This window comes from Panthera leo, chromosome A2, assembly GCF_018350215.1.
Source record: "Panthera leo isolate Ple1 chromosome A2, P.leo_Ple1_pat1.1, whole genome shotgun sequence".
NCBI lineage: Eukaryota > Metazoa > Chordata > Mammalia > Carnivora > Felidae > Panthera > Panthera leo.
This window is the reverse complement of record NC_056680.1, coordinates 38716519-38741116: the sequence shown is the minus strand read 5'-3', so window position 1 is coordinate 38741116 and position 24598 is coordinate 38716519. Positions and strand designations below refer to the sequence as shown.

Here is a 24598-nt window from a genome sequence, read left to right as displayed (position 1 = left end):
TTGACAAGTACCTTAAGTCAGAATTCAGTCTATTGCTGTAACTTCTTGGGCTGTAGTCTCCTGTCAGATGTGCCAAGACTAAAAAAAAAAAATCAGCTGTCTGGTTTAAAAGAGAAACTTTTACAGCTACAAACCTTAGCACGATCCTTCGAGCGTTTTCTTTCTGGATGAGGAGAATATTGTGTTGTTCTTTTCAAGGTGCTTCAGACACTCAGTGAAATGCCAGGATACGGGAACTTTGGAAGGGGGGTGGGGAACAAGGGCAGGTGCTTTGTTTTGGGTGCCCCGTTAGGAGGCGTGAAGGTTAACAGCACCAAAGTCCTCTTAGTAAAGGAGGGATTTTTATTCTAGCATAATTTGATCCATAAACTCTACACAGGTCACTGCCACATCATCGCACAAGTCCCAGACTAGAGCTAACCAGCATACTCAATGTGGTTAAGGGCATTTCCTGGCAGGAAGATATCTCTAGCAGGCATCCCTCATTCTGTGACTCCTTGACCTGGTCTGTGGGTTCCAAGATTGGAGAAAGATGTGCCTAAAACATATAGTAATGTTTTCAAAGGAAATAGCATAGTATTTAAGAGCACACATTTTGGGGGCACTAGGTGTCTCAGGCAGTTAAGCCAGCTCATCATCTCGGGGTTCCTGAGTTTTGAGTCCCACATCCGGCTCTGCGCTGACAGCTCGGAGCCTGCTTCAGATTTTGCGTGTGTGTCTCTCTCTGCCCCTTTCCCACTCGTGCTCCCTCACGTTCTCTCTCTCTCAAAAATAAATATTAAAATATTCTGAAAAAAAAAAGCCACGTTTTGCAATCTAACTGTGGGGTTTCGAATTCCACCTCTGTCTGTCCACTTTCACACCCCAGACAGATATTGGAGCAGTGTTACCATTTCCACCAGTAGCAAACCATTATAGGGCGAATACCTCCATAAGGACAGATCCCTGTTTGGGGGCCTGCTGTTGTTACCACTGACCTATTTTCAGCCCTTTCCTGTGTAGCACCACTTTTGTATAAGGATCAAGATATTCTTAATAAATCTACTGCCAAGTCGTTTTCTCTTCTGTTTTTTTGTCAGGTGGTTTTCTGACTTAAATTTTATCTTACATTTCATTGCAGGTGCTCTTGCCATTAATTTGGCTTTAACTTGTACACCGACAGGCTTGAACACCTCATAAGGAGTATCATCCAGCCTACATAAAAATTTCATTTACTGATATTACCCCATTGAAAAGGCCCCAGGATTTATTTTTCTAGTTGTTCTGTTAATTGCGCTTTCCTCACATCTACTAGGAAACCCAGACAATCCCCCTTTACTGACCTCACCACCAGAGTGATAACTCTTGTTTGCGTAGTAATTCTACACACAGAGTAGATAATGTAGTGGTACTATGGCCTGTTCCAAACGGTCTGAGAAGGGTTTTCTTATTTTAAGCCTAATCCTCGTCCTAATCCTAGTGGCCATACTAAACAGCGACTCTGGAACAGATTAGTCTCCGTGCCTGCATTTCCTTATGTGGAAAACAAGAATAATAATTGGGCCCCTAAATGAGGTTTTCAGTAGGATAGATTACATGCGTATGTAAAAGTTCATGGGCCAAAGCCTGGTGCTCTCACTGCTACTCTTACTACTGTTAGTATTATTCTGTTATTTTTATATAATCTGGTTTTGTCTACTAGCCGCCCTGTGTCTTAGTTAGTTCCAGCTACTATAATAGAATACTACAGACTGTTTGGCTTAAACAGTAGTAGACACTGGTTTCTCTCAGTTCTGAAGTAGAAGTCCAAGCTCAGGGTGCCTGCAGGGTTGAGTTCTGGTTTGCAGCCAGCCATCGTCTTGTTCTGTCTTCACACCATGGAAAGAGGGCTTGCTTTTCCTGTCAGGACACTGATCTCGTTGTGGGAGCTCCATCCTTCTGACCTAATTACCTCCCAAAGACCACCCTTCCTGATCCCATCTCATTGGAGGTTAGGGTTTCCATATATGAATTTGGGGAGGACAGGAACATGGAGTTCTGTTTTGGGCAACTTGTTGCTTTGGTACCCGAGCTGTTCCCTGTTCATTCTAGGAAGCAAAGGAAAGGAGACAGTACGTAAGGTGATCCCTCTCTGCCTCCTCTTCTATAGCTATTGCCGAATCCAGAGTGGAACAGTCTCCTTCGGAGCTTAGAAAGAAGGCGGGTCTGTGTTATAAGGAAATACAGTTCATTACATGGATTCAGCACTACAGTCTTTGTTAGATGCCATCGACCTGCCAGAAAAGTCATTAGCAAGGTCCTTGCTCAGTTATATGTGGAGATACATTGCATAGGAATGTTTGTTTAATAACCATAGCTTCCTGAAGCATAGAATTTGGTCTGACATCAGCAAGGAACGTTCTTTAATGCTATGTTACATTTTCTAGTCAGGAACTAGAAAGAATACTGAAAAGAAAATCTATTTTGAATGGTTAAGACTTAATGAGAATCTGATTTTTTTTCTTTAATGCATTAATTTTATAATCTAGTGGCATTGTAAATCAATACTAGGTATATTAAACAAAGTGTTTTTCTTTTGAAGATATTCTGGAGTGTGTACAATAATATCCCTCCTGTGACTAGCCTGCCTTTGAGATGTAGTTATCATTTAATGAGAGGAGAGAGGCGACCACTTTGGTAAGTGTCTAACTTGTAATTTGAGGTTAAGGTGGGAGGGAAGTGGTCGTGAACCTCATAAAATATTTACCTCGTGCCAAATTGGAATGCCAAAGTAATTTTCTCCTGGTAATGATGGAAAGTAATTTTAGCTATTACTTAATTATGAAGGAAGCCGCTGCTCACGGTCTCCTTCACCTTGGGCTCCAGGATGATTCGTGTTCCCCACTGCACACCCCATTGTCGTCTCACCAAAAACAGGTCATCGTTAGCATGCAGAAGTCAGGGTGCAGCTCTTTGTGTGGAGTGCTGCTTCTTTTGGGTGTGTTCTTTCATTTGCTCATTAATGGCCTGGACAGTGGAGTGAAAAAGCCTAGAGGCTTTCGGGACATGAGAGGAACAGATGGAGTATCCATGTCTGTTGTATGGTTGCTCCCCAGAGACCTATCTCACGTGGACCACATAAAGAGCGTCGTGATCCAGGCCATGGCCCGGGGTCTAGAGGAAGGTATCCTTCTTTAATAGCTTGGTGTCATGATGAGGTTGGCAGACAATAAGCCAGTTGGCTTAGGCTGGAGTCTCAATTAGTAATCCGTTCTTATATCACGTCCCTCCACTGTTCTGAGTTATTTACTCGTTAATAAAATGGAAATAAGCCCTGGATCATTTGGTAGCCAATGACAGAAGCCTAACGTGGGCCTAGATAGATAGATAGATAGATAGATAGATAGATAGATAGATAGAATTTGTTTTTGTCCCTGTAACTGAGCTGTCCACTTGTTAGGGCTGATTTCTGGCATATCTGAGTGCTCAAATGTTATTAGGAATCTGATTCTCTCCATCAGATTCATTATGCTTTCCTCTGGGTTGGTTTAATTTTTCGGGCAGGTTTTCCCATGTGTGGTGGCAAAATGGCTTTCCTGAGTTCCAGGCTTACGCCTTACATGTTGAATCACTGTCAGCCTTCGCCAGACCCATTAACATGCCAAGGCTGGCTCTCCTTGGCTCACCATGGGCCCTCTTTTACATCCCTGGCCAATGACTGGGACTAGGAAGAGGCAGTTATTCTCCTAAGCAGACCTGAGTCATAAGCCCTCTTTTGAGGCTAGGATGTGGAATCAACCCTGTTGGAATGGGTCTGATATAAAGTAGGGGACAAGTAGCTCCTTAAAGGGAAATTGGGGTACTTTTCCCAGAAGAACAAGCAGATACTAAACAGGAAAACATAGGAGATGCCCACCATGGGGGCCAAGTGTCCTATTAGGCATACGGTACAAGGTTGATATGAAAATCAGAGGAGACAATATCATGAATGTGGCTCTGAAACATAAAGGTGTTTACATATGGAAAGCCCTGTATTAATTGGTCTGTCCCCAGATAGTGTAGGGAACATCTCATCTCCGCCTCCTTCAGGGTGAGAAACAGGTGTCCCATCACCACCCCTGCCCTTGTGGCCCCTGAATCCCACTTTCTTCCCTCCCTGTCTCCACTCTGTTCCTTTCTCTTTCATCTGCTTCCTTGTCCGGTGAAAGGATGGAGGGAGAGTTTATTGAAGAATGTTCTATTGTTTGTTGTTTTTAATGTCACCTGTTGTTGAACTAAATGCATGTAATTCCTTAATCCTTGAGTATAAATTTAAACCTTGGTCTCTGATCCAGGGAAGAGGAGAGTAATGCCAAGGGCGGCGTCTGGAAGATGAAAGTCCCCAAGGACAGCACGGTAGGTTAATTCTGACCCTTTTCTAGAACTGGCTATGGTTGCGATTGTTGTTGACTGCATATGGTGAGCATCTTGGGCTTTTTAGACAGTCCACCTGGTAGTCTCAGAACAGGACTGGGGGGTGAGAAATTCTGTTCTGACCTTGGCGATTTTCTGCCTCACGGTGTCACCTTGAAAATGTAGTATCGCGTTTCTCTAGAGGGATGATGTGGTAGTGTGACTGTATCGTAAAGTCTCAAGAGCCACATACCCACAAACCTCCCAGAAAGGCTGACTGTGGCGATCATTTCCTCACCAGCCATAACTGACGTGTGGAAGTTGGCGTACATAGTGAGAAGCAGGATCCTGCCCACCAAGGGCTCACTCGTCCTTCCTCCCCTGATGTTGGTGCAGAGGCAGGAGATGCTTGGAAGGCCAAGCATCCTACCATTCTTGGGGGTTTTGTGAGAGGCTGTTCCTAGCCTCCCTGAGGGGCTGATGAAAGCCTGGTTGGTGGGACGCTTGTTTCTAGCGGCCAAGCCTCAGAAACCGAGATTTTCTAGGAATGGGCTCACATTCATCATGCAGACTGAAAATGAACACGCAAACCTATTCTTAAGCTTTGGGAAACCAAAACACTTCTTTGAAAATGGATGAAAGGGCACAAGCTACCCAAGTCACCTTTTCATGGTTTCTTTTATGTGGATAAGCTCAAAGAACTGCAGTGTCTCCAGAGACCCATAGGTTTGAGTCATTTCCCTAGAAGCACAAACCTAAAGATGTGACCGGATTTATTTGTGAATGATGCAAGCTGTCGCCAAGATGCACAGCTCCAGGATTTGCCTGGCGTTTGGCTTTCCTAAAAAATGTCAGTGGAGCGAACAACCAGGCCAGGCCTGTGAAGCTCCTCTTGCCCCCCTTTCGAAGGAGGGAACGCAGAGAATGGAAGAGAATGAGAGAATGTAAGTTGTTTTTCATTTCGGCGAGAACGCCTTTTCCTTCTCAGGTTCTTTATTTACCCACACCAGGCTTTGAGTTATGGTAGAAACAGTCGTGATGTCAATGTGTGCTAAACGGTAGCTGTTGTGCACCTTGGCCCTTCCTCTCCCTGGCCATGTGCAGTCACAGATAACATGTTCATATTTGTACAAGTGTCCTCATGCCAAGAACCTCACGCCCTTTGAATTGTGGAGGAGTGGGAGTGTGGTGGGCCAGCCTTGTCTGACGTGCCAGCGAGGGCAGGGAACTTCCCCTTGCCCCTGGCTTCCTTGCAACACCCTCAGCTTCATCACCAACAGTGTAAGACACTGCACGTGGGATAGGTGGGGAATGGACAAGATGATTTCGAGAAGGGAGCATCTAGGAAAGGGAAAATAAAATCCTCCTTGACAGTGAAAGGTCACAGTGCTTAATTGCTATCCTCTTGGTTAAAAATTCAGCCAGGCTGCTTTCAGCTTCTTAGAACATAGTAATAAACACTATTATTAATAGTTAATATGTAGCGAGCACCTGGCATAGAGCAAGCCTGCAGCTATTTGCTGAACGGAACTTAACTCTTAGGTTCTGTTGCTGCAGTCACAGTGCTAAGCCCTTTGAATGCATTTGTTGACCAATTTCATGGTCACAACAGCCCTGGGAGGCCGGCCCGTTGTTATTCCCCCCTTCGCCTAAGGAAACTGAGACTCCCCGGGGTTCCTCACTTCCCCCGTTACAGACTCTGCAACCTGTCAGGATTCAAACCCAGTTCTGAGAGAGCTCAGGGCCTGTGAACTCTGGCAAGGACGATAAATAGGACCAAGAACTTTTCAAAGGGGAATAGCTGGAAGCACTTCTAGGCCTCCAGTTACCTGTGAGTGCACGCTGGGTGCTGACTGGATGGCCTTAGGAGACCTTGGGTGGAAGGGGCTCCAGGTCTGTCACTTGTAGGAGGTGGATGGGCACACGTACTGATCCTTCCAGGGATATGCATAAACAGTTGGTCTCCAGTGGATGGAAATCTGCAAGTCTCTAGTATTCCCTAAACCGGAAATTTCCTTAAGTGCTCATCACTTGGGTCACTTTTTAAGTACCTTATAAACTGCAAGAAAAACAGAGGGAAGGAAAGGTTTGGGAGAGAAGGATTTTACTAATAGCATTCAACTGTAGTCAGGTGATCCATTTTGAATCAATGAAAGGTAAAGGAATTGGACATTATACGTTTGAAAACATTCTTCCCCCAGCCCCCATTCTTTTGAACTTCATACTGGGTTTTACTAGAGTTTGGCTTTGTGGCTTTGGACATAAAGGCTTTGGACACAACTTTGGACCTCTCGTATGTCTCTGTGTAAGGTTATCTGTAAAACAATACAGTATGTGCCAATAATGGGAGTGTTGACACCTGTGATCTGGGGATGTCTGTGGGCTCCAAATATGGGCATGAAAAGTGCATATGAAGCTGAAGAAAATGTGACTTGTTTAGCTCCTGGAGATACTTATCTAAAAATATCTATGTTGTTATTGGTCTTTTTTTTTGTTTTTTTTTTTTTTTTGTTTGGTTTTTTTTTGGTTTTGTTTGTTGTTTTTTATTCTTTTCCAATGCCAGTCCACAGTTTGGAAAGAATTGTTGTTAGCGACAATCGGGGAACAGTTCACAGACTGTGCCGCTGCAGGTAAAGAAGCCCGCACCATCGTTCCCCCGCTCATGTGTGCTTGGCTTGTGCTTGTCCCTCGGAGAGGTTTGTTTTTGTGTGTTTGGCTTTTGACATGTTCTGAAGTTGTTTACTGTATAACTGTGAAGTTACTTAGGTTTTTTTCATGTGATCATGGCATCTCGTGATGTGTGTATGTGTGCATATTGACGTGTGTGTTACATGTATACATATGTGTGTATGCATATATTTTTTCCCACATAGCTCATCTTAATAGTATCCATGAACATCTGTCCAAAGTAAATAGCAGAAAGAAAAGAAAATTTGGTATCGTTTGGCTCTTAACACAATTTGGGGGAGGATTCTTATTCCAGTTCTTCCGGGCGGGGGGGAAGTGCCTTTGAGGTCTAGTGGGGTTTACAGTTAGTCAGGCACAGCCCTTTCTGTCCTCCTTAGTTTTTTCTCCCTTCCTCCTGTCCCTCTTGTGGTCCCCTGCCTGAACAGACTTAACAAAGGCCAGGCAAGGATGTGCCCACCATTATTACAATTGAAGCTGAAATATAAGGTCTAGAGGCATTTTCAAATATTGAGTGAATTTCTCCAAGCCTCCATAAGCCCATTTTTATTTTGCTCTTTTTTTTTTTTTTTTTTTTTAAATCATGAAAACACTGAAAGAGGAGAATTGAATTGTTTGTTTCAAGTTTGGTTTTCTTCCTGGCTAGTTCCTTCAGAATGCTCCTGAGGTAGTATTTAGAATAACAATTTACCTGCTCAGCTTTCAGATAAAAAAACCTTTTTTTAGGTAAATTAGTACTGATTAGTTAGTCCTCAGATGTCTTAGTTGGTACTGTCTTCAGGCCCGTCCCCCCTCCCCAGGCCATGCCAGTGTCATGGCTAGTTTCAAATTCATCTACTAGCAGTCTCAATAATTCTCCTTTTGTTTTGCTTCCTTGTTACACCAGTTTTCATTCCCTTAAGACAAAACCTGGGTTAGGATGAAATTGTCTGAAAAGTACAGGTTCCTTCTGTTTTTAACAGGGAGTCATTAGCAGCTTCACAATATGAAGCCAAAAATGCGTCCTGGGTATAATTATAAACACATAAATCCCTGGGAGAGGAAGTTTCCTGTGCAAATTATTCCTGTTTCCAGAACCAGGGAAAATAGTCTAAGTAATAATAAACAGCCAGGATTGAGTAAAGAAGGCCTGTTGTTCCGCGGTTGACTTCGGAAGCGAGTCCACTATTAACTGTCCGTTAAGCATTAGCTCTTCTATTAAGCTGGCTCTGCCCCCTGAAGCAAGTCAGCCAATCTCTCTGGGCCTCGCTTCCCCCACCTTTAAACAGTGGCTCCTCCTAGCTGTCATGGTGCCGGTACCCTAAAATAATTAGGGTTTTGCTGGTCGATTCTCCTTATGAATATTACATGTCCGCTGATGGATCTGCCTTTGCGTAAGAGTTCCAGCCTTTTACCACGCCGCTTCTGAAAGTGCTATGCTAGTAGGATCCACCTAGTTACCGACAGCCAAGCCAAACTGAAATCCTGATGCCTCAGCAGAGTCAGCATCCATCAGTCACAGCACCCTCCGGCCAACAGTGTAGAAGTAGGCCCTACCCAAAGACCAGACAACGTTGATGTTTCCTACACAGCTGACCTCGTGTCTCCGTGGCCCTTCTTGGAGATGGTCAACTACGCGTAGGGTTTCTCTCTTTACTTGGTGATTTTCTGTTCACATAGAAGTTTTAATAGCGAGTTTTAGCAAGTATACGTTGGAGGTGTAAGTTTTTTTAAAAAATGAGAAACCTGAACTAAAACAACATTTTTGATGCAATAATAAGTTTCTCTTGGCCAAGGAATGGCCACCATCAGGTCCTATTTGTTTTTTTGGAAATTTTGGGTTAAATGTGACATATATGCAGCAAAATACACAAATTGTAATGTGTACAGCTTGATAAATATTCATGAAGTAAACAGGTTCCTGTAACTGCATTCTCAGGGAGCAAGCAGAACATGACTTACCCCCCAGAATCCTTCCTTGCCCTCCCTTCCCCCAAAGGTGGCCACCCGATCTGGCTTCTGATACCATAGGCTGATTTTGCCTGTTTTCAAACATTTATATAAATGGCATCATTTAGTGTCAAGTTATACACATTTAGCCAGGATCAATGCAGGGAGGGAGGAAAGGAAAGGAAGGAGGAAACAAAGAAATTATTTTACTAAAGATGAATTCCTTTAGTAAATTGAACATGCCCTCACTTAAATTGTATTAAATACTAGAATGTTTTAACCCCCAGAAGACAGCTGGAAAAATTGATGGTATAAATATTTAGATATATGGATTTAGAGCAAATTAGGCCAGTTAGACAAAGCATATTATTCAAGGCAGAATTTCCTAATTTTGATAATGCTCATCTTTCGCATTTTACTTATAGATGTTGAGCATGCAAGTAGAGAGAGCTGACCGTGTTTCATTAATATGCCAGGAGCATGCAAACCAGGAGTCAAAACTCTTTACTCCTGTCATTTTCCTGTAAATTAACATACAGTAAGTGGCTGCAGGGGTGCATATTATGGTACGACAAAGCCTTACTTCCCCAGCCACCATTCTCAAATATCCACAAAGTGGACCCCAGTCCAGAATTTAGTTAAAAATAAATAAAAGACCTACATTAATCAGTGTAGATGAGTGCTTTAATGTCCATTTACGGAAGCCCCAGAATAGCAGAGCCAAACTCCGAAGATATTTACTCTTACTTTATATACAACGCTAACAGATGGCCATTGGTTCTGTAGCCCAGAGTTCAAAACCCGAAGGGGGATGGCCAGGGAAAAGCACTGGAGAGCAGAAAGAATGAAAAGGAAAGGAGCAGACAAGCAAACCACAAAAAAACAGAATGAGCCACTTGGAACACACAGTTTGGGGCCAGTTAGTATTGGGGCAAATAGCGCTCACCGCCCCACGATCTCTGAACGCTTGGCAGGCAGTCAGGAGAAATACTTGCTGTTTTTAACAAAGACAGTCAAGCATCGAGGAAAAGTTCATTTGAGTTCACTTGGCTTTCATAGGATAGAGCGTTATGCAACCCATTTTAGAAAAAGTCTCATCAAAACAGACTAAGAAATCAGTCAAAAAGCTTTGGTAACATGTTAAAAAGGATAAATTACTTATCTGGAAAATTCGTTTGGCTGGAACATGATGTTTATCTAAGTTCCTGGATAAATGTGATGTGACTATTACAGCTTTTGTCCACTAACTTGCTTTTTGTCCAACGTTTCCCCTTAGAAACAATATTTATTATGAGTTCTCTTGTGTCACCTTTTTATTATCGAGTCCATAATTTGCAGCTAACATGATAAGTGCTTAAAAAACAATGTGGACAGACTTGACATTATCACTCATTTCTTTTTTCCCTGCCTTCCCTCAGATGATGAAGTAATAGGAGTCAGTGTCAGTGTCCGGGACCGGGAAGATGTCGTCCAAGTCTGGAATGTAAATGCGTCTTTAGTGGGCGAAGCAACCGTTTTAGAAAAGATCTATGAACTTCTGCCCCACATATCTTTTAAAGCAGTATTTTATAAACGTAAGTGCTTCATTTTCAGTTATTACTTTCTAGCTTATTCTGTCATACTTTTAAAGATAGAGACTGTGTTGCAAATGAGATGGAGGTAGAATCACTCAAAATTCTATAATCCAGAAAATAATTCAATAAAATACATGTGTTTTGTTTAAAAAAAAAAGTTTAGTCTCAGAAATTAAAATGAGATTTTATTATCATCTAAACACATGAATCAGAAAAGGTGATACATATTGTATTTATTTCAGAAATTTAAGCCTGATCTTAAATTTGTCATTCTCAGGAAAAAAATTACCTTCTATTTGAAGCAACAATAACAAAAATGTTATTATATGAGCTGGCAGGTAGATATTCAATCATCCCTTCATAAACAGGAATTTATAATGTATAACATCTGTATTTGTGGAGGAACTTGTTCTGAGCGCGGGGATGATTGAATGTTCTACTGAAATGCTAATACTTCCTCATTACGGAAGACTGTGACACAGAACGAGAGAGAATTCACGCACAGTGGTGAAATGTTAACAGTATGAATAGGTGTGTGGACCCATTGTTTCCATCATGATTCATGTTCATTGCTTTTGTGTGCTCTTTTGAAAAAGTCATCTTTTTCATAATGAAAACACCCCTGTGCTTATTAAACCAATGTTTGGTAGATCAAACTGCAGGTTACACTTTTAACAGTGAGTTAGAGAAACGTACTGATAGCCCTACACATACATGTGATAAATTCCTACTTCCCAAACTACCCCAAGAGCCGATGACCCAATTTTTTAAACTCTGGTATTTCATGGACTCTAAGATGCCCTTGACTATGGTGTCATTTTACTATTCGTAAGAAGGAAAAATAAAAGGCTCCCAATTAAACAATGACATTGTATTGATTCTAGGGGTCTTCAGATGTGGGGTGGGGAGTGGGGAGTGCATCTCAGTTTTGCTGAGATATACTCCATTACTGTTTCCCAACCCCTTGCCAAAAAGGAGGGGAAAAATCAAATGCTCTTTGGAGATTGTCTTAGTATGATAGAGGTTATTAAAACAAAGACCTCCCTCGTAGGAATCCTACGTTCCCAGACCAAATGATTTAGATTTTAAGCAACAAGACTGACCTGTATTCTGTCGATATTCAGGAGGTGCTCAGCTTCTGAATTTTAAATGAAAGTTTAAATAAAAGAGATAGAAAGATGGCCCTGCCGAAGTTGATTCTTGGCTGTGCAGTGTGGAAATTGCACATTTGCAGATGCAATTTTCCGTCCTTAGGGCACATTAATTGTATTTTCAATCCAGATATTAATTGAAAGGTCACCAGGGGTCTTTTCTGGTTTTTCTCCTTCACAAGCCTGTCTGGAAGAAGTGTGTTTCATGGCCATTTATAAATGGGGCTACAGCATTCTTTACCACCTTTGAACCAACTCCACATTTGACTCAGAATAGGAGAGAAGCAGTTTGGAATCATTAAGTCAGGCACTCTGAATTTCTGTCCCCCCTTCAATGGTGTGACCTTGAGCAAGTCACATCTTCCCGTCTTTTCGCTTTCTCACCAAAATATTGAGGAGGTTCGTCTTAAATGATCTCCAAGGTTCCTTCTACTTCAAAATTCTCTCATTAAATTTCCAAGTAACATGGTTAGCAGCAGGTCCAAGATGATAGGAGTATATCATTAGAAAATTAAGCCACAGGGTGTTTAGGCTAGTTTTTAGGGCAGTGGTAATAATCAGGTAAGACTGAACGAGGATGAGTCACGGCTTAGTTGTTATGATGGCTTGAGGGGCGGGGGGTGGAGGGGAAGCCAAATCTGGGGGGAAAGTTGCAACATGGCCAGTTGAATCAAGTTGAATAGATGCCCTAAAGATAGATGCCATTGTGAAGTTTGTGAGTAATGCAGAACTGGCTAGGGTCTCTGTAGAAATCCATATTTTAATGGCATAAATTAACATTTAAAGACTCAAAGATTATTCAAATAAAAATTTGAATTGGAAAAAACAAGCAATTCTCTTTATTTTATATAAAGCAGGCAGTCCTTTACTCAGTAGGGTTATTATATACCACGTGCTGCAGAATTGATTTGGAAAAATGAGGTTTGTGCAGAAATCTTATTCACAGCATGATGGAGAACAGTCGTAGGGTGAGCTAAGTTAGAAATGGCCAACTCTCTGCTTTTATTCTGTCTTGTTAATAGGATCCTGGTGTAAGTATTCACAAGTGTACGAAAGCCAGGTGACATGGCAGGTTTTCCATGTGGAAAGAGCCCAAGCATATTCGGTCAAGACCTCCGGCAGGGGAGATGAGAACTGGGCCGTTGTTAAGTCATACATGATTTGGATACAGAGTAATTATTTGACTGAGAAACTCACAGTGTACAGAGACCCTTCCCCTGCCCAATCCCCCCCCCCCAGTTCTACCCTCCCCCACACCAATTCTGTCACCTTCTTCAGGGCAGCTGAATGACATCTTTTTGATGTGAGAATTATTTAGAGCAGAGGTTGGCAAACCATGAACCTTATGCCAAATCTGCCCCCTCCTTGCCTTCTTTTTTGTTAGGGCTGCAGCTAAGAATGGTTTTCACATTTTTACATGGTTGGAAAAAATTAAAAGAAGAACGACATTCTGTAACACAAGAAAACTGTATGAAATTCAAATTGCAGTGTCCGTATATAGACAAAGTGTACTGGCACCTAGCAGGGCCTCTTTGTGCCCACGTGGTCTGTGGCTCTTCCAGTGCTGGCAGTGGCACGGTTAATTGTTGGGACAGACACCGGATGGCCCACAGAGCATAAAATGTTTATTCTCTGCCCCCTTCCAGAACAAGTCCTCTGACTCCTGATTTCCAGAATTTTCTATTCTCTTGCCACCAAGGCTAACCTAAGGCTGAAAGAACTTGTGTCTCGCAGAACTCGCCCAGTTCTGAATGTTCCATTCTGCTATCTCCATGGCCCATCACAACTGCATTATTCTGGTATCTCAGCTATGCCCACCCCAGAATGGTCCCTCACACTCAGAGCAATAAAAAACTCTGGACAGTCCGTATCTCTTGATTTATCCCTTGGAGCCCAGCAACCCTGAGAGGTCTGTTGGCTTCGCCACTTGACCCAGCATCACTGTGTATTTTAGTGCAGATCAGACCCCGTTTGCTTCAGTACCGGCCTGAAAAACTGTTTTAAAAAGAAAACAAAATCATAAAAAGTGAAATATTTGTAAAGATTTACATGTGAGAAGTGTTCAGTTAGATCATTTCTGTAGGCTGTCCTTAGGAATTTGGCCAACTCACAGTATCCCGAGAGCTCTAAGTGTGCTTCCCCCACAGGGTTTTATCCAAAGAACAGGTTGGGATGAACCTCCAGGATGATCCTGAAGGGAAAACGATCCCTTTGCCTACCCCTTCACCCCTTTAGACACTGGTCTGAAGAATTTAGTCTATACTAAAAACAGAGAATTGGGAGGGGCTTAACAGGTGAAGCTGGCCAGCCCATCCATTCACTGCCCATGGGAGGTGGGGGGAGGGGTGGGGACCGGAAGACAAAGCACAGAGAATTCTGATTTGCCTTTGGCTTTATTAGACCCAAGCCCCGGTGGCTTGTCCCCTTGAGAGAAGAGGACCTACCCTTGCTTTATGATGATGGTTAGCCAGATTCAGGAAGTGGATTTCCACCCTTGGCTTTTTTTGTCTTGGACAAGATGTTATGCATTTCATGAATGTCTCATTTCCGACTTCCACTTTACAAAATTGTTAAGTCTTTGAAAAATACTTTTGATAGCACCATTTTTTATTCTAGAGTTCCTAATTGTAATTAGTAATTTCATAAGCCAGGCAATAGGACTGGGGGGGAGATTTTTTTTTTTAATTAAAAAAGAAAATATGATTGGAAAAAATAAAAGACCCATCAGTTTTTTGAAACTTCATTTCCCACAGGGGTGCTCAGAGGTGGGGAGATGTAATACGATTGCTACCCGCTTGTGTTGTTCTTTTGTTTTGCTTTATTTTTGTTTTATTTTATTTCTAAAGATAGGTCCATGAATGGCCCTGGCGTGGGTAACATGGGGTCTCCCACCCCGTGCATTCTGTGGGGCACATTTTCCCCTGTAGCATGGGAAGCCTTGCATATTTCTCTTCATCAGCTCGTGGGGATTACTCATCCTCTCGGCACAGCAAGAAGAAACAGGCAGCATGCCCATTGCTTGTTTATTCCTTGTTTTAATTTTCATTATTACGTTTCTCAGGAAATGCACGCCTTAGCTAACAGTTACTGGCACAAAAAGGTATTTGCATTCTTGCCAACATTTGGGGAAACTGAATGAGATGCCTTAGAGAAGGGTTGCCCCATCCTTTGCTTAAAGTTTTCTTTCCTTTTTTTCTTTTTTGTTTTTTTCTGTCCTTTAGCCCATGAAGAGCATCATGCTTTTGAAGGTGGACGTGGAAAACACTAATTGCACTCTAAAGAATTCTTTGTCCTTTGCTGATTGGTTTTGGAAACGGTCTTAACAGGAGGGAGAGTGAAGAGAAGACTTGCCGAAGCCCGATGCTGGTCCATTTAGAGTGGGTTTCTGCCCTTGCAGACTGGGCACTTAGGGCTCAAAGTGGCAGGTGGGGTTGGGGGAGACTGTGTGGGTTTCTACCGTCACATTATTTGCTTTTTTTATTTTTCTTTTTTGGCTTTTTAAATTCTCTGTTCTTTTCACTCTGGGCTTTTTTTTTTTTTTGGGTCCTTTTAAATTTCCTTATTCAGTCTAATTATTGTTTTCTACACTCCCCTTTTATTGAGGCACAAGAAATCGGTTTCCCTTTAAGTAGCTCTGCTGTACCTAGTTAATGAGAATACGCATAATCGTGACAATACTGCTTTTGAAAACCACACTGTACTTGGAGGAATACTAGCTTGGTGAAACCTGTCTTGATTATTTGTTGTGACACATTCCTACACACTGTGCACTGGGCATTGTTTTTTTTTTCTGTCCCAGGAAAAAGAAAAACCATACTGAATCTGATTTTGCACTGACAGCATACACATCTTTTATTTTTCTTTACTTTTTAAACTTTTTTTTTTTTTTTTTTTTTTAGCAATAAAAGGAACATAATAGTTGGGTTGCCTAACATGAAAACTTATAATCACAGTTGAGTATCAGGATATAAATCAAACTCTAGGTCTTCAGACCCTCTGTGGAAGTATTTCTAAGCACAATTTCAATTCGGCCTTTTCGAAGGATAGGCACAGAGTGGTAGCAAGGAATTTCTCCTGGTAGGAAACCTTGTATTTCTGATTTAAAGAGGAGGTGATGTTTTAATTGTTTGAGGTAAAGCTGCTTCTGAATTTTGGGTATGTGTACCCACCCACTTAGGGCTTTCCAGATGTGTCTGAACACACTTTGTTAAATTATCCCTTTTTCCTGCTCACATTGTATGTCGTTTCCAATAATTAATAGTCCTCCAGCCTGGGCAGCTCGCCCCTGCCTTTTTCATTTAGGAGCAGCTGGGTCGATCTCATTTCCAGGATGAATGTGAACGTTGACAAAGTGGAACTCTGAGTGCATTCTGTTGATACTAATTTTTGGAATTGTTGATATATATTGTACTATGTTACCAAAGAAATAATGGTTTTAGTAGAAGGAAATGGCCATGCTCTGGAGCACTGAGCCTCTTTCCAAATGCACCCATTTCCCTCTCTTGACTCCACCAAGCCTCCTACTGCTCTTACCTGAAAAAGGCAGGGGCGTTGGAAGACACTTCCTCTTGCTGGCTTTTTCTGGAGTCAGGGGAGCTGACACGTGCTTACACATTTCACACAGGGGCCCAGGGCTCAGAACTCGTACCCAGGATTTTTAATCCCTCTTGCAGTATTGACCAGCAGAGAGAGGTGGGGCTGCTTCAAGCCTCCAACCTGTGTTTGTAAATAAAATTCTCCATTCAAAAATGTAAACGAAACTTTCCGCGATATCTGTTTACAAAAGTTGTGCCCTTTTCTTGCATTACTAACCACATCAACCATAATCACAGTGACCATAGTTTTTAAAAAACCCCTTTGTTTCTAAACTGACTTTCTTCAGTGGTTTCAGAATGAGTCATAAGGATATCAGATCCATTTTTCTAAAGCCTGGAACTCACTTCTCTAAGCATTGTACTGACATCCAACTTGGTTTTAAATTATTCATTCAAGGATTAAAAAAAAATTATTCTGAACACGAATTTAAATTCTTTTTTATAATATAAGTATTTTTCTGATAGATTAGAAAAAAGGATGATTGACCTATCTTCATTATAATTGTCATATATATTTCCATAAGTAAATGGATTTTGAAACATTTTTATTTTTTGAACTTTATTTAAAGCGTTGTGGTGACATGTTCAACTTCTGCATGTATGTAGCCTTTGAAGAAAAAAATAAAATAAGTAGGAATGTTAGGCTCATATTAATGTTTTCTAGTTTCTGTTGTTTATGATCATGACACATGGCTTAACACACAAAGTACATTTTTGTCCCAGAGAACTTCTGCACCTGTTTCTGACCCTGTGGAAAATACCAACTGTGAGAAGGATTTAATTTGCCAAATGTTAAGAACCTATTATCTAAATTACTTTAAGAGTGGATTTTGTCAGATTTTGCTTTAGAAATTGTTTTAATTGAATATGTAGTTCCTATTAGACTTTGTATGAACTAAGCTGATTTAATCAGCCTAAAAACCTCTCATTACCTTCTTGGATTAAAGAAGCTAATACTCTTTTGAGATACAAGGAAATATCTTGTGGGGCATGTGACTTCTGTTTAGGGCAGCGTACCCATGCTGGGGGAAGTGGGAACTTGCAGTTGGATCCTGATGTTTCCGTCTGGTCCTTGCAGGTGCAGCCTGCTCTCTGCAGAGAGCCAGATGGAAGTCACAGCCCTGACTTTCTCGCTTTTGTCATTCCTTAGGTCTGGATGCAGAGCCAGGGTCTCTGATCGAAACCAGTATGCCGTTTTCTTCTCCCATTATCCCATACTAGGTTTGTTAGGCTGCAGGTGCTTGCTTACATTGGGGAAGTTATACCCGTTTAATAAGGCCGGATAATATCAGCTTAAAGGACCTTGTCTATATCTCCACTTTTCTCCTGTAAGCACTTCCTGAAGTGTTGATTCACCCCATTTAAAGATTCCCTGCTGGACGTCTCCACATTTCTGAAATGAGGGGATAGTTTACCGCAAACACGTACATTTAATATAATATGGCTATTAAATTCGTGGTAAAATTGACAGAGCGAAAGACACAAAAGCAAACACACCTCTAGTGAACTTTAAATAGTCTAACTTGACTCCTTCTCGACTTTCCTTTCGACTTTAGCTCATGTCTGCACCATCTACACAGTTCCAAGACTTTATAGCTGAACGAAACTTTGGGTATCACTGAGTAGTGGACACAATGTACAGGCTACTAGCAGAGACTTGACCAAACCTGTCCCTTGTGAAAGGACATGGGGTCACAAACGACAGAGCTGGGCATTAAAGTCTGTAGGCTACATACTCAGTCCAAGCTTCCTTGACCTGAAAAAACTCAAAAGTCCTGTCAACCTAACTCCAAAACGGCTCACCCCGATCAAGCACGCCATACCTCATCTCATCTGGCCACTGAGATGCCTGGACACGGTGAGATGTCCGCGTTATAACAGTTCTCATTTTCTCTCTCTGGCTCTCAGTGACTAAAGTCATGCTGCAGGCTGGTGTTTGCAAATAGCCTTATAGTGACAGGAGGTGGGTACTTGCCATGAGAAGCCCAGCTCATAGAGGGTCCCATCTTTTGTACTTAAACAAAAGTGACAACATTTGGAGCGATCACATGGTGGCGCTGCCTTCCAGCCAACAGTTCTGGCTCAGCCGTGTAATTTATCCAGCTAGGTTTGTGTAATTATTTTAAGATTTGAGTGCATTTTGTTCGTCTGGGTTTATAAAAATTTGATTAGATATTACCGATAGAACTTTAGCTCTCCTCTACCTCATAAAAATGTGTACAAGATCCAACTCTCTGGACCTGCTTAAAAAAGCCCAAATCTCAGGCTCTCCATGAGCCTCTAAGTAGTCACGAAGAGAAAGAACGAAATAAACATATAGGAAATACCAGAAATATTTCATCAAATATTGTGCCGCAAGGGAGAAGTAAAATCAGGGTTTGATTTTTGTTTTTATTTTTTTAGGGCTTTCTAAATATGGAACTCCCCTTTAAAAATGTATGTCTGCTATTCACCTTTCCTGTAATGTATGTTTCTGTAAGATTTCACTCATTACAAATGAAAGTAGAGGACTGCCTGTAGGTAGTTTATTTTTGAAAAGAATACGTGCAGACCAATTAAAAATTACTTTAGAGTTTGGTGCCTCGGGATTGTAAGAACCTGGATCATGGCCTTTACAGCTGAGAGGGGTCGGAAGGTGGAGAGGAAAAAGACGGGAACAGAGGTGCGGTGAAGAGCCCTTTGACCCTATGTTCCTGCGTAGCGTCGAGAGTGTGTTCTCACACTTGTACTCTCACAAAGAAGAGAGCTCACATCGGTTCTTTACACAACCGATTATGCTGTTCTGTTTCTGCTTTCTATTTTTACATATGCATCCAAATCTGTGAGCGCTTCTTACTTAGGTTAGCTCATTCAAGCCAAAAGTCACCATCTTGTGTTGTAGAGATACTCTCATCTTGCTGACATGACTCCATTTTTGAAAGAAAATTCACAGTTTTTGAATTTTAGAGTGGAAGGGACCTTCGAGATCATCTACCAGCCCTTCTCGCCCCTTGGTATGCAGAAGAACCTCAGGGCGCTTACTCAATACACACATTTCTCGGCCCCAACCCTAGAGGTTCTGATTCAGTAGGTCTGAGAGGCCTAGATATCTGCCTTTTCAGCAAAAGCCCCAGTAATTCTAATGTGGGTGGCCCCCAGACCTCACTCTGAGAACCCCTGTTCATATCCAACCCCCCAGTGACAAATGAGGAAAGCCTCCCGCTCCCCCACGCTCTCAGGTGACCTGACTGGAATGCATAATACCAACAACCCTAGGAAGGTTGGAGAAAGCCATTATCAGGAAGACTTGAGAAGATGTTGCTCGTAAATAAAAACTTTATGGCTAGGACCACAGCAGTAATAAGTAGCCCATCTCGGGAAGTCCATGATATAAAACCTTTAATACAGAGTGGTGGCTTTTCTCTTTTCTAAATACCACTTCAGCGTGTTAAGAGAAAAGAAATTAATGTTCAGAAAAAGTAGTTACTCCATATGTGCAGTAACTACTTTTCTATAATATCTTATGGCATCTGGGGTTCAGCATCATTGAACAAGATTAAATGAACGTTATAGAGCTATAAAATTGCATGTAAAATAACGCAAAACTGTTCAAATGACTATCAGAGTAGCCTGGGAATGAATTTCCACTAAAATTGTCAGTCTTAGACGTAGCTTAGTAGCTGTTACTGAAGTGGAGGGGTTCTTTCATACAAAGACGTGTCCAAAAAATCAAGTAAGTATTCCCTAAACCATGTGAATGACAAGCAAAAGTCATTGTGAAGTCAATATTTTTTTGTTCATCGTTGCTAAAATTGAGACTCCCATTGTATATGTGTGTGTTGAACGTACCAACCAGAATATCCAATAAAAGAGCCTTTTGGATATTCTATGCTTTTTGTGTCCTTCAGAAATCATGAGGTTGGAGACATCAGTGTTAAATGTTTGTTTGAGTTGCTCCCTTAAAAAAAGCCATCGGCTCATTTAATGAAGTGCACGAGTCCTTTGTGAAAATTTCAACTTCTGATGTTGCCGTGAGAGAATTTTTCTTAAGCTTTCATCTTGGAACAAGTGTTTGAGCTTTCTAAAACTGTCAACTTTGTATTAGAGAAGCAAGCATGAAGTAAATAGTGTTTCTTAGTTTCCTGTAGAAAATCAATGGTACCTTCCGTCTTTTCACATATGAAAGTTTAAATGTTAGCATTGCTACCTTCTATGGTGAATGGGGACTTAGACGTTTTAATAAAACGTGGAGGGTTTCTGTTTTCAAATAGAGCTATTCATTTTGTGAGCCTGCATTAAGTTCCCCCCAAATTTCTCAGACCGGAATCAGGTAACATGGCTCACAACTGCTGTATGGTTGGGGTTTTTTTGTTTTGTTTTGTTTTGTTTTGTTTTTTTACGTTTTGACTACTCAGTTAGCATCTGATACCAAGTTCCCATCCCTTTGCACGTATGCTCTCGAGATTTTAGTTTCACTTAAATCGGGACACCAAGGATTTCGGAGCTTAGACCGGTGAGCACAGTTTAACTTGGGACATCTAACACAAGGTATCCCCGAATTTAAAATCTTATCAGTTGCATTCACAATTATTCATCCTTTCACACTGTCTTACCTGTGTGTAAGCTGAAGCAGGTTTACTTGCCTTATGTTTTGGATCTGCCGGTACCCCCCTCTTCCCCATTGTATACCATTTGCGCCCCGTGCAGTTGGGGCCTTTCCACATATGGCTACAAGCTGGTGTAATGCCCTTCCTTTTGATCTGGCTTCATCTAGTGATTTGCTCAGTATTTTTAAGGTCAGGCTGAAAACTTTTCTGTTCTAGTTATTTTTGATTTTATATTGTGTGTTGTGTTTGATGTTCAGATACACGTGAAAGTTGCTTCTAGGAGTCAGTAATTTTTATTCCAGCCTTTTGCAGCAATAAGGTAAGACTAGACTGTACTTTTTCTTCCTTGGAAATGTAGTGATTTATGTGTTAGGGCGAATGCCTAGGCTTTTCGTGTAAAAGCTCTTGCTGTTTTCTAATTTGGGACTATGCTGCTATGAATTTGTGCTCCTTTTTTCAAGTTGTAACTTTGTGGGGTTTGAGTGGCCATTCGTCTGTAGAACTTTCGACTGAGATTTTTTTTTTTTTTTTTTCTCATCTGTTGCCAGGAATTGTCACTCCGTATTTGGATTCTATAGTATAGCAATGTCCTTCTCCTCCCCCCGGTTTAAAATTTCTTGCCATTTTATTATTCGCATTGCTTCGTCTTCACTGGGTTCCGAGTATGTGTCTGGTGATGGTCATAACGCTGTTTATTCCAGGACGTATTGGAACTTCCCGTCCAGCTAGCACAATGTGTGTGAAGCGCCTAGCATGGTATATGACACATAGTAGGTGGTCTTTGGTACTCTGTCAGGAAGCGGCTGTTTTTTCTACACTCCCCTATCAAACACATTTGGTGATAGGGTTCATCTTCGGCTCTTCGAATCCACATCTCACTTATTTTCATTCTTTTTCTTTACTTTTTTGCTAAGACTGCTCTCACGTTGGAATAAGTCGTCTCCTCTTGTTTGTCTCTTGTCCTCCAATTCGCCCATAAGATTCAACCGTTCCCTGTGTAGCCAAGTAAAGTGAACTTGCTCTTCCTTTCTGGCTGTCTGAAACACCCCTTTAAAAACAAAAAGTAACCAGCAAACTCTTATTTCTCCCGTTTATCTGCAGATTTTCCTTTCTCTTACTGCAGAAGCCAGCAATTCGAGATTATGTTATGTGGTGCCCGGTTAACTTGAACACAGCAGATTTTAGTGAAATCTGAAGGAGTGAAGATTTCCTAAGATCTCCTTCTCATATTTGAGTCTAATTACTGCTGCCATGTATTCTATCTGTACTTTATCATTTAGTGGTTATAATGCACTTTTAGGGCAACTTGTTCTTGGTTATAGGCTCTGCCTTCCAATTTAAGGTACAGGTTTTTAGAGGCCAACCTCAGTGATTCTTTTGGTTGTGGTACCCACTGTTCCAGAACTTTTAACTGCTTCCCCTAATGAATGGATATTTAAAAATCTCTGGAATCCTACAGGAAGATAGGTCTTTTGTTCTAGGAAGAAAAGAAAACAGTAGCATTTACGGGGCTCAGCAAGTTAAAAGGTGTATCACTGAAATATGTATCTATTTCCCATCATCTGGCTAAGCTGTGGTGCTGACTAGCTTCTTTCTTGCCAAAGAAAATAATTTTAAATCATAAGCATATTTAACTAGCAAGCATAAATCATAAGCCGTTCTAATCATAAGCATGTTGAACTCTGGTGCCATTTGCACAGATGTTATGGTTAAATGTGTGTGCTCCTCCCAGCCTCAAAGATGTGGACAAGCTCTTACTCCCCAATTTCCTCTTTCACTCGGGGAGCTTAAATCATTTGTTGTTTGCACATACAGAATTCTAGAAAGTACGGGACCTAAAGAAAGGTTTCAGGTCTTAGGAAAGTTTTGGATTTTGTGACCCACCCTGACTGGACAACGGTGGAAATAACGGGTAAATATTAAAGCAGGGTTCCCTTTTTAAGACAAAAATAATTGGTGTTTCATGATGATAGGCAAGGTACAAAGAACAAGACTTTGATTTTCAGAATGTATCTTTAAAAAACAAACAAACAAACGTCATGGAATCATAAATAAAATTTTAACAGAAGCCTGTTGGCTTTCAAAAAAAGGTTCTCCACGTGGTTGGTTCTAGAGAAAATACTTTTAGATACTGCAAACAGAGCTCCTATTGTAAAGTATATTTTAAAAAGTATTTTTAAAAGTGTAGTAACACAATAACACATCCATACTGACTTGCGTTGCAAGGCAAATTGTTAACATTTTGGAAGCCAGTAGGCATAATTTACATACTCATTGATTTTGTTTTATGAAACATCACTTTTTAGAAACTTTTTATTGTAAAATAAAACAAAGATACAGAAAACCACCCAAAACAGACGTGTAATCACTTGTTGTTTGGAGAAGACTTCCATAGAGCGCCCGGGTTGAGAAATTGAACTTTGCCAGCCGCCCCAGGGACCCCCTCATTAGTTTCCCCCCAGTTCCGCCCTGTTTTCCCAACTAAAATTACCCTCATGCTGACTTGGAGTGAGAGGAAGCCATTCTTTGTGTTTCTCTCTGGTTTTATCACTCGTGTGATATCTTTTTCTGTAGAAGCTCCTCTGCTTATAAAGTTGAGTTCAGAAATGTTATTTATAAGCTCTTTAAACGATAGGTGCAGAATGACCGTGTGAGCACTTGCTACCCCCACTAAGTCAGTGATGGGATGGAGTTTGGCATGCTTCCGCTGTGCTCTGTGGCTCTGCTCATAGCTATAAACCAATAGTGATAATAACTAGAGTGTATCGAGTCCCGTGCCATCTAAGCACGTACGTTAATTTATTTCTCCCCAAGACGCTCGGAGGTACTCTCGTTAGTGTCGTCCCCGTTTTCTGTATGTGGAAACTAAGGTTCAGAGAGGTGAGGTAACTTGCCCAAGGTCACACAAGTACTGCGTCAGAGAGCCAGGGGGCATCTAAGGTAGTGTGGCTCTAGGCAGTTCTCCCGATGCTAGGCTTGATGGAGGATTCCAGTGTACGCGGATTTTGAGACTGCTTATACGAGCTTGTCAAGGAAAGGATCTACAGCTTTAAGAAAAAGATTGAAAACTCGCTGGCCTAGTTCAACCTTTTCATTTTACAGATGAAGAAATGACCCAGAAAGTATAAAGAATCTGCTTAAGGTCACACAAGCAGTTGGTGGCAGACTTGCAGCCAGCTCCCCAAATCTCCTGGCTGTTAAAATCGATGATCTTTCCTTCATTCCATACCTTATGTGGAAAAAATACACATTTTCTAATCCGCTTCTTTGCATCAGTTCCACATGAGCAGATTTGACTCAAAACCAGCGTACAACTAGGATACAGCATCTCCTTGCTTACTTGCTCAAGGTTTTAGCTGGGAATTAACAAATTTATATTTGAAGTTTGTTCTTCTGTAGATGCACATGCCTAACACTCTCCTCCAAAGAATGTACAAGAATAACACATTTGACTGGTGTGGATGGCAGGTGAAAAAGAATTACTGGTGTAGTGTAGGCCCTTCCGTGTATTCACGGCCAATTCTGGATTATCCCAGCACAGATGGATCCTGCAAAATCCCTCTTCTGCTTCTTACTGGTGACCTTTAACTATTTGTGTTTGCAAATGCTTCCACCAGGGATTGGAAAGGAGAAGAGCAGAGAAGATGGGATGTGGTTTCTTGACCAGTGTTAGGTGTCCTGGTAAAGAGTTTAGGGGTTTTCATGGGAGACCGTGGGATTCTCCCTGG

The 24598-nt window shown here is 41.5% G+C and overlaps 1 protein-coding gene across 1 annotated transcript in view; it reads left to right on the top strand.

Annotated features, from left to right (window-relative positions):
* Window positions 1–15536, top strand: part of EIF4E3 (eukaryotic translation initiation factor 4E family member 3) — a 37857-nt gene extending 22321 nt beyond the window's left edge. The window contains exons 3-7 of the mRNA XM_042929979.1: window positions 2561–2655; window positions 4293–4353; window positions 6914–6980; window positions 10383–10538; window positions 14911–15536. Of these exons, the coding sequence (XP_042785913.1) occupies window positions 2561–2655; window positions 4293–4353; window positions 6914–6980; window positions 10383–10538; window positions 14911–14957 (426 nt within the window). The 3' untranslated portion in view covers window positions 14958–15536. The remainder of the gene's footprint in view (window positions 1–2560; window positions 2656–4292; window positions 4354–6913; window positions 6981–10382; window positions 10539–14910) is intronic.
* Window positions 15537–24598: the final 9062 nt, after the last annotated feature.